The sequence below is a fragment of the Salmo salar genome, chromosome 19 (assembly GCF_965601325.2).
Source record: "Salmo salar chromosome 19, fSalSal1, whole genome shotgun sequence".
In the NCBI taxonomy this organism is placed as follows: domain Eukaryota; kingdom Metazoa; phylum Chordata; class Actinopteri; order Salmoniformes; family Salmonidae; genus Salmo; species Salmo salar.
Window position 1 is genome coordinate 80,433,353 of NC_138309.1, and position 13,237 is coordinate 80,446,589.

The following is a 13,237-nucleotide window of genomic DNA, read 5'->3' on the forward strand; positions in this document are numbered from 1 at the left end:
AGCTCAATCCTGGACCTCGTTATGGTCATTCAACAGAGTGCTTCAGAGTGGACCACCTGCATCTCATAGTCTGAACAAAACCACTGCCAAAGTCACATTCCCAGACAACTATCCATTTTTCATCAAATCAATTGCATGCCATGAAAACAATAACTGAAACATTTGTATGATTCACCTCCCACGTTGAACTACTTTTGCAAATTGCTCGCTGAAAAAAAAGACAAACTGCACCACAATTCTCAGGATGTGTGTGAGTGATGTCATGACTGTATTGGTAAATCCTGATGTGAAAACTAAATGAAAGGAGGAAGATGATGAAACAAGTAATCTGCATCTATCAATACAAGGTTGGAGAATTCAGATCCATAGTCAATGTGGAAATAACCTACTGGGTCGTGTTCATTAGGACATGCAACGGAAAACATTTTGAAGCGGTTTGCAAAGGAAGTCCAGATACAGTAGTCCCTCCCTTTTTCCGTCTATTTTCTTTCGCAAGGTGCCTAATGAACATGACCCTGCTGAGGAAAAGAAAATGCAGACAGTGTAGACAATCTATCCTCTAGGGGGCAATACATTCTCAGACATCACAGTCAATGTTGGAATGGTCTCTCCTCCTCTCCGTCATAGTATACCTTCCAATCACAGGAATCTGACATGACTGAAAACTTACAGGAGTAGACAATGATCTTTGGCCAGGCTTGGTTTCTGCCTCTTCTTTTGTAGTATTCTTGAGGATCGAGTTAATCGACCTTACAGCTTGAATGGATAAAAAAGGTGTATTATGGTAGAGTATTAGTTTCATCATTTTGGAGACAAGAACAATTGAACATCAATAGAACTGCAGGGTGTTAATTATTGTTTTTGATAATATATTCTGTTCTTTAGTAAGCATCATCAAATGTGACATCATTGATGATCAGACTGTAAAACAAACTTTTTCCTTGCTTTTCTATTAGACAGTCTCACTTTGTAGTTAACAAAATGGCGTCCTTCCTAACCTTCTGAGCCAACGTCGTCTCTCTCAACTGTTAACTGTACTGCCTTACCTCTTAACTCAGACCAAATATGACTTCTGGGTCAGTCCCAACCACTCCCAACATGCAGCAGGAAGATGCTGGTGAGCTGACCTCAGTCTTTCCCCAAATAGCAAACAGCATGACTGTAGCTACCAGCATAAACAAAGCAAGGGATGCAAATCATGAAATTATGAAAAAAAACTCACCTTCCACAGGAGGAGAAAAACGCTGGAAAATTTGGAAATATTAGTATTTAATCCAAAATAATCACAAGACCGGTACCACCTAGATGAGGATTGGGCAACTTGCGGCCCCCACCCCATCAAAGTTTCACATTCCTGCCCTAGACCCAGCCTGGTCTCATACACTAGACGTAACATAATAACTGTAAATCTGGGATGCTCAAATTAATATGATATGTTACGTTTGGTATGGTTACATAAGATAGACGGTTACTTAAGACAAATGGAAAGCAGGGTGGTTGAATGGGCTGGATGTGTGGGCGTATAACGTGACTGTCTGGCAACCCAAAGTTGCGAGTTAGAATTTCATCATGGACAACCTTAGCATTTTAGCAACATCTAAATTACTTACTACTTTTTAGCTACTTTGCAACTACTTAGCATGTTAGCTAACCCTTCCTCTAACCCTAACCTCAACCCTTTTAGCTAACCCTTCTCCTAACCCTAACTCTAACCTTAACCCTTTTACCTAACTCCTAAATTTAACCCTAATCTTATCCCTAACCCTTAGCCTAGCTAACGCTAGCCAGCTAGCCAACGTTAGCAACCTAACCACCTAGCTAGAATTGGTAACATGTCATATGTTTTTCAAATTTGTAACATATTGTACGTTCACAAATGTGTAACATATTGTATGTTTTGCAAATTCGAAACATAATACGAATTGTAATTCGTAACATATATGAAATGGGTGTCACGTCCTGACCAGTATAAGGGGTTATTGAAAATTGTAGTTGGGGTCAGGATGTGGCAGGGGATATTTGTTTTATGTGGTTCGGGGTTTAATGGTAAATGTATTTATGTAAGAGGGGTGTTTGATTTATGTGTTCAGGGGTTTTTGGGTAATGTTCTTGTTTTGTATTTCTATGGTTTTCTATGTTGTGTATTTCTCTGTGTTGGCCTGGTATGGCTCTCAATCAGGAACAGCTGTACATCGTTGTTGCTGATTGAGAGTCATACTTAGGTAGCCCTGTTTTCACCTGTCCCTTTGTGGGAAGGTGTTGTTTGTGCATTACTGTGCGTTCGTGCGGTTTCTTGTTTTGTGTTTTCAGTGTTCTAAATTAAAAGTTAAAATGAGCACTCAACCCACTGCGCCTTGGTCCCTTTCATACGACGACCTTTACAATGGGTGATGGACATACACAAATGAATACATACCATACGAAACATGTCATAGTAAATGGAGTCTCTTGGATTTTATGTACAGAAAAATAAGAAATGCTTTAGGACCAGGTTGCTAGACCAGGGCTCTTCCAACCCTGTTCTTGGAGAGCTACACTCCTGTAGCAAAAACCTACGGGACGGTAGCTTTCCAGGAACAGGGTTGGAGAGCCCTGCCTCAGATCTGAAATGACATTAGGTAAGCACTTCGGCAAACAGACCACCCAGCCTATCGTAAGGCAAGGTGAAGTAATTGATATATTGCTTAAACATATCCAATATTTTCAGATGTACATGAGTGCCTCGGGAGTAGGGGCTAGGGGTTGATTTAATATTCAGACACACAGACTGGTACAGGAGGTACGGTGGAACCTCACACGCTTGTAAAGAACAGGAAGGCCCGCACACTGTTGCTCCCAATTCACCGCTTTACTGACAACGTTTCGATACGAACCGGATCTTCGTCAGGTCAAACAGTAACAATAAAGATGAAGTTGAAAACTGTGGAAATAACCACACTTATGACCAGGACGTGCGTGGCAGTAGATATAATTACAGCAGCGTTTCCCAAACTCAGTCCTCTGGACTCCAAAGGGTGCACATTTTGGTTTTTGCCCCAACACTACAAAGCTGATTCAAATGATCAAAGCTTGATGATGAGTTCATTATTTGAATCAGCTGTGTAGTGCTAGAGTAACAACCAAATGTGCACCCCTTGGGGTCCCAAGGACCGAGTTTGGGAAACCCTGAATTACAGTGACCTATTTCCAAAATCAATCAAATTCATTCAAATGTATTTATAAAGCCTTTTTACAGCAGATGTCACAAAGTGCTTATACAGAAACCCAGCTTAAAACCCCAAACAGCAAGCAATGCAGATGTAGAAGCAGGGTGGCTATGAAAAACTCACTAGAACGGCAGGAAGCTAGAAGAAACCTAGACAGGAAGCAGTCCTCTTCTGGCTGTGCCGGGTGGAGATTATAACAGTACATGGCCATTAAGGCCAGATCGTTCTTCAAGATGTTCAAACATTCATAGATGACCAGCAGTGTCAGATAATAATAATCACAGTGGTTGTAGAGGGTGCAACAGATCAGCACCTCAGGAGTAAATGTCAGTTGGCTTTTCATGGCCAAGCATTCAGAGGTCGAGACAGCAGGTGCAGTAGAGAGGGAGAGAGGGAGGGAGAGTGATACAAATGTGATGTCAATGAGATGGGCACATGTAGTAGTTACAGAAAATATGATATATACATACTGTATGTACAAAATGACACCTCACATGCTTATCAGGAGAAAAACAATCATAGACGCCTCAATAAGGCAGGTCCTTGGCAGGTCCTTCATGCCGTTGTATTCCTCAATTTTCATGAAGTCTACAGCCCTTTCAAACCACGTCAACACGTGGTCATGAACAAACACACAGGACAACATACAGCCAAACAGACACAGCACCCAATAGATGACAAAATGTAGGAATGTTAAATAAAAAAATTTAGATTAAAAAATAAAAACTATTGCTTGGTTAGATACTTAATGAGACTTTTCCTGGGCAGGCAGGTAAAGCAGTCTTCATCAGTCTGACATGCATCATCAATGGCTCTCGCTCTCAAAAGCTGAGTGACGCTTTTGAACACTTCTATCAAGTTCCTACAATTCACAAAAAGGAGATAGAGGGAGAGAAAATGTAAAAATAATTCTAACAGAACTGTTCAACAGATTTCTCGTGGAACCAAGATGCTTTAGTAAGGTTGTTGAAAGTAGGCTATCCTACTTCTGGCAAGAATGTCATACCCACAAAGGGTTAACTGTAATTTAATGAATATGTGGACGTGAGAAAATAAACGGCTTTCTCCCTCAGAAGTGATGCTGTGATGGCTACAACATTATTACTGACGAAAGCCTCCTCCAAAAATGATTTCGAAATGATAGAACATGTGAAATATGCCTGGTTTTGATCAATACAGATGCAATACATAGGACTATACTGTAGGCTAGTTATTGCTTTACACTGCTGGTCTCGTCAATGGGGTCCTTTTCACGAAGGTGTTTTTCGTGTTTAATTAAACTCGTAGGCTAATAATATAAACATAATTTGATAATTTACCATGTTTTACGATAATATCATGAACCGGTTTTTTCGGCTACTCTAATTATGAAAGAAACAATTTGATTTCATTGTTTAAAAAATGAACAAATTTAGGATCATAATTTGCAGTGTGTAAATGTAGCTATAGGGACAATTTTGCCACAGGTGAATCTAATTAGTGAACCGCTTGAAAAGACGCCCCTACAAGACCATAATCAGTCAAAATAAATAAATCATGTCGTAATCATTGTTATTCCTATTTGTTAAAGACAGCAATTTTAATTCATTATTGAATTCGAAGTATTTTTTGGGGGGAAAATATGATTTTTTTTTCTGTGTGGAGGCATTCGATCATTTGCATATAATAGCAAACACAAACATCTAAAGATGTTGATAACATTAGAATTAATCAATTAAAATGGAACTTTCACAGTTATGATATATTTCACTTAAACTGCCATATTTACGGTTATGCAATGTAATAGCTAATAATAACAAATGGCACGTTTGGTTGTTTCATCTACAAACAGTGACAGATACAATCTATTCATTTATATTGTGTCGTGTGCTTCGCCATTTGTAGGTAAATATAACAACAACTGTTGAGCGGTAGCCTAATGATTACACTACTTAGACCTTCTGTGAAAAGGGAATGTACTCAATGAATAATGGACAGCAAATATGTTTAGATTTCACTTGAAGGAAAATAATAATCGAAAAAAAAATATGCATCAAATCGTATAGAGTAACGTAGCCTATGTTTTGATCAGCCTCGTAACAGTGCCAATTTGGCTAATGGAAACATGCAAACCACTGACATGCTTCAAATGTAAAACAATGTCGGGAAAAAAATTCCAAACAATGGCCATGCCTGATCAGATTCCCGAATAAAAGAAAAGTGAATAACATTCCACAATAAAACAAAAAGGTAAATGCGTAAAGACATGGGTGTATCCCGACGAAAATCTATCCGCTGAAACATGAAATTCGTTAACATTGCCGCATGACTGATGCTTTGTTTGTTGTTAATGTGCAGCCCCGGTTGTTATGTTTACACGTCAGTACGGTTTAAGGTTTACATACAACAACTCCTAATGATCTCTGCTAGATCACTTGACACCTGTCACTGTAGGTTACTTGTGTAACCTTTGAATGTGATTATTTCACATTCAGATGACTCACATAAATGTTTGCTGATTTATGTGCTAATCGTTAATCCTTACCAACAGGTTTGACATTTACAACACAGATACTTTTCCTGTCAGAACTGCAAGCATAATCGAAATAGGTCCCATTGTTTTCACGTTTCAAGTTTCAAAGTTTATTCGCCACGTGCACAGGATACAACAGGTTAAAAACGATACAGTGAAACTCTTTCCCAACTATGCAGTGATAATACTACTATTACTACTACTACTAATAATAATAATAACAATAAAACAAATATAGATAGTAATAATAATAAGAAAATCAAATACAACAATTAAAATAAGAGTAGAAACCACACAAGAACTTCGAAGGATAAAGAAACGTTTGTCAGCGGCCTTGTGTAATTTCATGAAGTCTACGTGTATTCAAGATCAACATACATAGATATAGGCTACAGCATAGTTAATTGCTTTTGGTGTTTCATACATACACAGTGTTTGGAAGGAATGCTCGGGGAAACCGCCACGCAGTAGGATAAGTGGAGGTCAGTGCCACGGATCAGGTGAACTGAAAGTGCACAGTGCTCAGCCTCAACAGAGCTGAGGCTAGACATACTTTCTAGTCCTGCCTGCTCCTCCTCCTCCTCCTCCTTTACATAGACGAGACAGTGTTAACCTGTAGTCATTCACCTTGCTACTGGCGTGGCTTCGCGTAAACACTACTCAGGACGCAAGGGAGCCTTGGATTATTAAGACCGATAAAAGACAGGGGATACAAGGTGCGCGGCTAGGGGACGCTACCTGTAGGCTTTTTGATGGTTCCTGCTATGAGTCAAGTTCCAAAATCGTACAATTGAGAGAATCTTACAAGATGTCAAAGTCCTCGGAACAGTTTGATGACTCCGACTGTGTTTGTTCCTTCGGTATGAAGTTAACGTGGGATATCAACGACCCAAAACTGCCTCAGGTATGTCAAAATCTTTCATATGACAGATTACGCTATGCTTTAGACTATAGGCTATTCAATGATAGATATTTACATTTCCAAATTATATATCACTTGATACTTTATTAAATCAAAATATGTCAAGGTTGAATCGAAATAAATCATTGTTTCAATTTGTACCCTAAAGATATACAAAGTTCAGGATAAATTAGTTTGCACGCAGATTGTCATGATTTGCCTAATATGCTTTCACAACTCAGCTATCAGATATTCCTTTGCGCTTTGTGGCCATATCTTCGGGTCTCTCCACAATCAAAACGTATTGCAGCAAGCCAGGTATATTCTAATCATTGGCCTGTACTTTTCGTGTATAGCCTTATTATCCATTTAGAAAGCACTTTAAAGTAAGGAATGTATATTTCCGCCTAATTCTGACAGGACACAAAGCAGTATGACGCGTTTCAGGAGTGGACGGATGGTTATGTGCGTTACATCTACAATGGCGAGGACAAGAACGGACAGCGCCACCTGAGCGGATGGGCTATGCGGAACACCAACAACCACAACTGTCAGATTCTCAAGAAGTCCTGCCTGGGCGTCGTAGTCTGCGGTCGAAACTGCACACTGGCTGACGGAAGCAAACTCCAGCTCAGACCGGCGATTTGCGACAAAGCACGACAAAAACAACAAAGTGAGTTAACGCATTATGCACATCTGTATTGCATGGTGTAGACTTGCCGACGAGTCTCATCGGAAAAAGGATGAAAACATTATGCCTCTAACATTAACAATGCAGCTGTTGATGCTGTATCAAAGTATTCATAATGATAGCCTACTTACTGGGCCTGTCTACTATGTAGACTGTTTTTGAGAATATAACCCCACTCTGGAACGAGATATTCAACTTTTCATCTGGTCTAAACACTTGGTAGGCTTCATGTGACTCCTTCATTCAGTCATCACCTTGACACACTATAGAAAATGTGACACTTTTTGCTTCATCATAATATCCTCACTTATGTGGTAGTAATAAAAATTAAGTTGGCTAAAATCGAGATTAGCCCACAGGAGCAGCCAAAATGTATGGAAAACATTCTTGGTTTTATTTTGAAAAAGCAATTAGGTTCTTAGTGTGCTCAGACTATAATGATCATAATAACATAATACACAGCTTTATATACAGAACACCTAGTTAAACAACTTTTATTAAACAATATTGTTGGTCTGACTGAAAAAAAGAAGTTTTTCATTTAAAATAATGTTTATTTTATTTTTTGGTAATTTCCTTAAATCATTGTTTCACTTGTGACCACTCCCCACACTATGATCTTCCTCTCACATCCAGAAAAGTATAATAGTTAATAAATAAATGTACAGTACTTGAATACAAAAGTTGCTTTTATACTATCAGCCCAGAGGGAAGCCAAACGCAAAATCAAATGAAGCATTTCTTCTGGAGTGAATAAATTGTAATATGGCCTTGTTTAAAATGGTGTGGTTGTTTAAAACTGTGTGGTTGTTTAAAACTGTGTGGTTGTTTAAAACTGTGTGGTTGTTTAAAACTGTGTGGTTGTTTAAAACGGTGTGGTTGTTTAAAACGGTGTGGTTGTTTAAAACTGTGTGGTTGTTTAAAACTGTGTGGTTGTTTAAAACTGTGTGGTTGTTTAAAACTGTGTGGTTGTTTAAAACGGTGTGGTTGTTTAAAACTGTGTGGTTGTTTAAAACGGTGTGGTTGTTTAAAACTGTGTGGTTGTTTAAAACGGTGTGGTTGTTTAAAACTGTGTGGTTGTTTAAAACTGTGTGGTTGTTTAAAACGGTGTGGTTGTTTAAAACGGTGTGGTTGTTTAAAACGGTGTGGTTGTTTAAAACGGTGTGGTTGTTTAAAACTGTGTGGTTGTGTGTACTGGTGGTTTTTCTCCAGAGAAGCTGTGCCCCAGCTGTAACTCTGCCCTGGAGCTGATGCCATGCAGAGGACACAGTGGCTACCCCGTCACCAACTTCTGGAGAATAGATGGAAAAGTAATATTCTTCCAGGTTTGTGGCCTCAGATTCTCAACTGAGATTCTGGTAACACTTTATTTAAAGGTCTTCTTTCCTCATAAACCATGAATAACCTGTTTGTTGATCATCATATATAAAGCATTTATTACCAATGAAGATCATGTACAACAGCTGTTTTGTACTTACTTCATGTGATGGTTGACACGCTATAGATGTTTAGCGGTTTATAAGCAAATCTTCAAGTAAAGTGTTAAGGTTTCAGTATAAAGAAAAATTGACAATGAATTAGCAAATAGCATGGGTTCATAAATTTGATGCTTGATTAATAATATCTGAAGGCAAATAACTTGAATTCACGATAAAGGAGAAAACAAGAAACACCGTTTTTTTTGGTTATGAGCTTCTGTGCAAAAAAAATTCAAGTGTGTGACCAAAGATTTTCTAAATTATTTCAAGAAAGTAACAATCGTAGTATGTGTTGATGTGATTGCAGGCCAAGGGAGTCCATGACCATGCCAGACCTGAGAGTAAGTCTGAGACGGAGGCCCGGAGAAGTGCAGTGAAGAGGAAAATGTCCTCTCCACACTTCTCCCAGAAGAGGAGGCTGGTAGAGTCAGATGTAAGAACATTTACCCTCCATGGTCATATACAGTTGAAGTCGGACGTTTACATACACTTAGGTTGGAGTCACTAAAACTTGTTTTTCAACCACTCCACAAATTTCTTGTTAACAAACTATAGTTTTGTCAAGTCGGTTAGGACATCTACATTGTGCATGACACAAGTCATTTTTAAAGATACAAAAGTATCTATATCCACAGTAAAACGAGTCCTATATCGACATAACCTGAAAGGCCGCTCAGCAAGGAAGAAGCCACTGCTCCAAAACCACCATAAAAAAGGAGGAAAATTATATGGATATATTGAAGCAACATCTCAAGACATCAGTAAGGAAGTTAAAGCTTGGTCACAAATGGGTCTTCCAAATGGACAATGACCTCAAGCATACTTCCAAAGTTGTGGCAAAATGGCTTAAGGACAACAAAGTCAAGGTATTGGAGTGGCCATCACAAAGCCCTGACCTCAATCCTATAGCAAATTTGTGGTCAGAACTGAAAAAGCGTGTGCGAGCAAGGAGGCCTACAAACCTGACTCAGTTACACCAGCTCTGTCAGGAGGAATGGGCAAAAATTCACCCAACTTATTATGGGAAGCTTGTGGAAGGCTACCCGAAACATTTGACCCAAGTTAAACAATTTAAAGGCAATGTTACCAAATACTAATTGAGTGTATGTAAACGCCTGACCCACTGGGTATGTGGTGAAAGAAATAAAAATTTAAATAAATCATTCTCTCTACTATTATTCTGACATTTCATATTCTTAAAATAAAGTGGTGATCCTAACTGACCTAAGACAGGGAATTTTTACTAGGATTAAATGTCAGGAATGGTGAAAAACTGAGTTTAAATGTATTTAGCTAAGGTGTATGTAAACTTCAGACTTCGACTGTATGTACTCTGAATTATGTCTACCTGCTTAGCCAGAGGTGGATGTTTCCTCTCAAATGTTTTCCTATAGGAAGATTTGTATTGCCACTGTTGCCTTTGCTTTCTGTATGAGCCCTGTGCACCTACAAGAAGATTGAAAAGTAAAGAATTTTCAAAAATACACACATGCCATTTCTTCCCTTAGATGCAGTGGACTTGACTAGCCTATCACTAATATGTACTATTGTGTACTGTTACTTGTTCAGACTGGGAGATATCATGACCTGGGTGCTCCTTTCCCCAACCTGCATCAGCTGTCCTGCATGGAGGGCCCTGACCGCTTCAGCATCATCGCTGAGTCCAACTTCCCCTTCCAGAACCCTGAGCCTTACAAGACCCAGCACTACCCGCCCTTCCAGAATCCTGAGCCCTACAAGTTTGCCTACGACTCCCATGCCACCCTGGGCGAGAACCCCTCCACACTCCAGAAGCCGGCCAACCACCGTCTGTACATGCCCAGGCCTCCATGTAGCTACGACTTTGCTGTGCCTGGCTATTTAGGCTCTGGCTCCTACACAGCCCTCTACAAGGACCCCAGTAGCCACCAGGCAGAGGCCCCTGAGCCCAGCAAGGTGAGCTTAGGCCTGGGTACCAGCACCACCACACCCCACACTACCGGCACCCTCTCGGGCCATGACCGCAGCAGCCACGACACGCCCAGCAGCAAGCATCACGGCTGGAAGCAGATCCTGGGCAAGGGGACATACGGGGAGCGGGGTGAATATGGGCAGCTCCCTGGCAACGCCAACCACCACTACTACAACAGTGAGTATCCATGCAGGACCCTGACGGGCCCAGTGCCAGCCACGCCCGCCTCCCTGCAGACCATCATCACCACCACCACCAAGGTGTCCTACCAGCCCTGCCCCAAGCCCTCCGTGGTCAAATACGGTGATAACATGTACGAAGTTAAGGGCCTCCCCAACTGCAGCTCCTTGCTCGAGGACACCTCGCCCTCCTCCTACTCTGATCTAAAGATTCCAGAAGATTCCGGGGTCATCAAATCGGCGCTGTCGTACCAGCCGGAAACCCTGCCAGCCAAAATCGAGAGGGCAGAGAACTGTGATACTTACCGATACAGCAGCTACGCGTCCAACAGCTATCCCGACAGGGTTCCTCATCCACTTAGGTATGACGGAGTAGGGTACTAATAACTCACACCAACAGAGCAGAGAAGAGGGAGATATGACAGAGGAGTGCATTTGATAGTTGTGCCCTGTATACAAATGGTCAGAAAGAACACTTGGAACAGACTTATTGACACCTTTTATCAGGTTTGTGAATATCTATTGTTATTTATATATTTGAGGTGTTGGAATACATTTGGACTGCTAGTGATGACAGTCATCTAGGATATTCACAACATTTCCCAATTTGCATTTAATGCATAAGGAAAAGCCACAAATGAGTTATTATGCAGGTTGACCTTTATTGTCATGAGTCTTGCCCTGGAGGCAGAACTAAGCAGTTTCTGCTAGATGGGCCAGCTGCAAAGTCAAAATTGGCAATATCTTAAAAATTCATGAAAACAAAAAATTTGCTTTTTAGTCTTGAAGGGATACTTTGGGATTTTGGCAATGAGGCAATTTATCTACTTCCCCAAAGTCAGATCGACTCGTGGATACCATTTTCATGTCTCTGAGTCCAGAATGAAGGAAGTTAGAGGTAGTTTTGTGAGCTAATGCTAAATAGCATTAGCGCAATGACTGGAAGTCGATGGGTATCTGCTAGCATGCTAGGCTCTAGGGTTAGCAGTGTGGTTAGGGTTAAGGTTAGGGTTAAAATCAGATGTTATGTGGCTGTGCCAGCTAGTGACCACTCTGCAGAGCTGCCTCCAGTACACGAGTCATCCCAATAAATGCCAAACGGCCGTTATTATTGCCTTTGGATAAAATAAAATAAATCAGTTTATTGTGTTTGTAGAACAGGAATAGGTATTTTGTCTGTGTTACGTTATATTCCTATGGCACTGGGATAAATGTTGTATAGATTGGGATGAGCTACAAAAGCATAATGAATGTGCTCTTGCTACCAGTGCAACTGTAGATACAGTCTTGAACTGTACAGTCTGAACATAATTATGTGACATTAAAATTCAATGAGCTCCCACTATAGATTTGACACATTCTGATGTTGTGGTTATGGCCTTTGTTTTGGCTAATTATCATTCACCTCCAGCCCTTTGAAAGGGCCCCCCTCCATTTTGGGCTAGGGACGGGAGAGAGAGAGAGATGTCTTTGTCCCTCCCTTCGAGAATGCCGGTAACACACGCCGCTGACAGTATCTCTCCTCACGGCCGGATCAGCAGGGAAGCAGCGCCGCTTCATTTCGTTGACTCCGCCGGGGAGTTTTCCTCTGATGTCCTGTCTAGATAAACAAATTACTCACTATTATTGTAATGACAGAGGTGGTGTGAGCCATGAATCAGTTTGTCCGTATGTGGAGGAGTAGGTAGCACCAGAGGGGATTTGATCCTCTTTAGGGTAACTGTGTGCAGACAGGAGACATAACTGTACCCCTGTCAGACAGACAGATAGCAGACTGATAAAGCTCTGTCTCAATATTGTGTGACGATTATGGAATTTTGGTTAACGATTAATTGTCACACAAATCGCCATGGTTGTTGTCATAATTGTCATTTTTGTTGAAAACTGTTTTGAGCTTGTAAAGCATCATAATGCATCTTTTAAAATGAGCTACGACATACCTTATGAATACAACACAGCTCTGGTGACACCCCTGTCTCAAAAACAACTCGTTTAACCGCTTCGAACTATTGGAAACTAAGCTTCTCCTCCCGACCGTGCTGGTGTTGTGACGAAAATCTCCCCCCTGCCAGAATCCACCCCCCCCCTTCGCATGAACGCACACACACTGAATTCTTCATTGCTGCGACTTGCTTGCTAGTTGAGATTTCTGCTTTTCACTCCGTTGTCAGTTTAGCCTGTTTAATATAACACACATACATTAATTATTAATTTCGGTTGCCTATCCTGACGTGAAGTTTGTTCTATAGAAAGTATTTGACTCTGATGTGTGTCACAGAAATTATTTGACTCTAGTGATAAAATTAAGGAAATTAGAAG

The 13,237-nt window shown here is 40.6% G+C and overlaps 1 protein-coding gene across 2 annotated transcripts; it reads left to right on the plus strand.

Annotated features, from left to right (window-relative positions):
- The first annotated feature begins 6,216 nt into the window (after window positions 1-6,216).
- Window positions 6,217-12,265, plus strand: LOC106579636 (glial cells missing transcription factor 2). Of its 2 annotated transcripts, none has more exons than XM_014159738.3 (5): window positions 6,217-6,622; window positions 7,040-7,292; window positions 8,523-8,635; window positions 9,096-9,221; window positions 10,406-12,265. In XM_014159738.3, the coding sequence occupies exons 1-5, from the start codon at window positions 6,527-6,529 to the stop codon at window positions 11,300-11,302; spliced, it is 1,485 nt and encodes a 494-aa protein (XP_014015213.2). In that variant the 5' UTR covers window positions 6,217-6,526; the 3' UTR covers window positions 11,303-12,265. The 2 variants fall into 2 exon arrangements, with proteins under 2 accessions (XP_014015213.2, XP_014015212.2); XM_014159737.3 differs by having other exon boundaries at window positions 6,223-6,622; window positions 10,358-12,265.
- The last annotated feature ends 972 nt before the right edge of the window (window positions 12,266-13,237 follow it).

Coding starts and splice junctions, on each gene's coding strand:
- LOC106579636 (XM_014159737.3), top strand. CDS start 6,527: ATGTCAAAGTCCTCGGAACAGTTTGATGACTCCGACTGTGTTTGTTCC. Junction 8,636..9,095: donor GAAAAGTAATATTCTTCCAG/GTTTGTGGCCTC, acceptor ATGTGATTGCAG/GCCAAGGGAGTCCATGACCA. Junction 9,222..10,357: donor GGAGGCTGGTAGAGTCAGAT/GTAAGAACATTT, acceptor TTACTTGTTCAG/ACTGGGAGATATCATGACCT.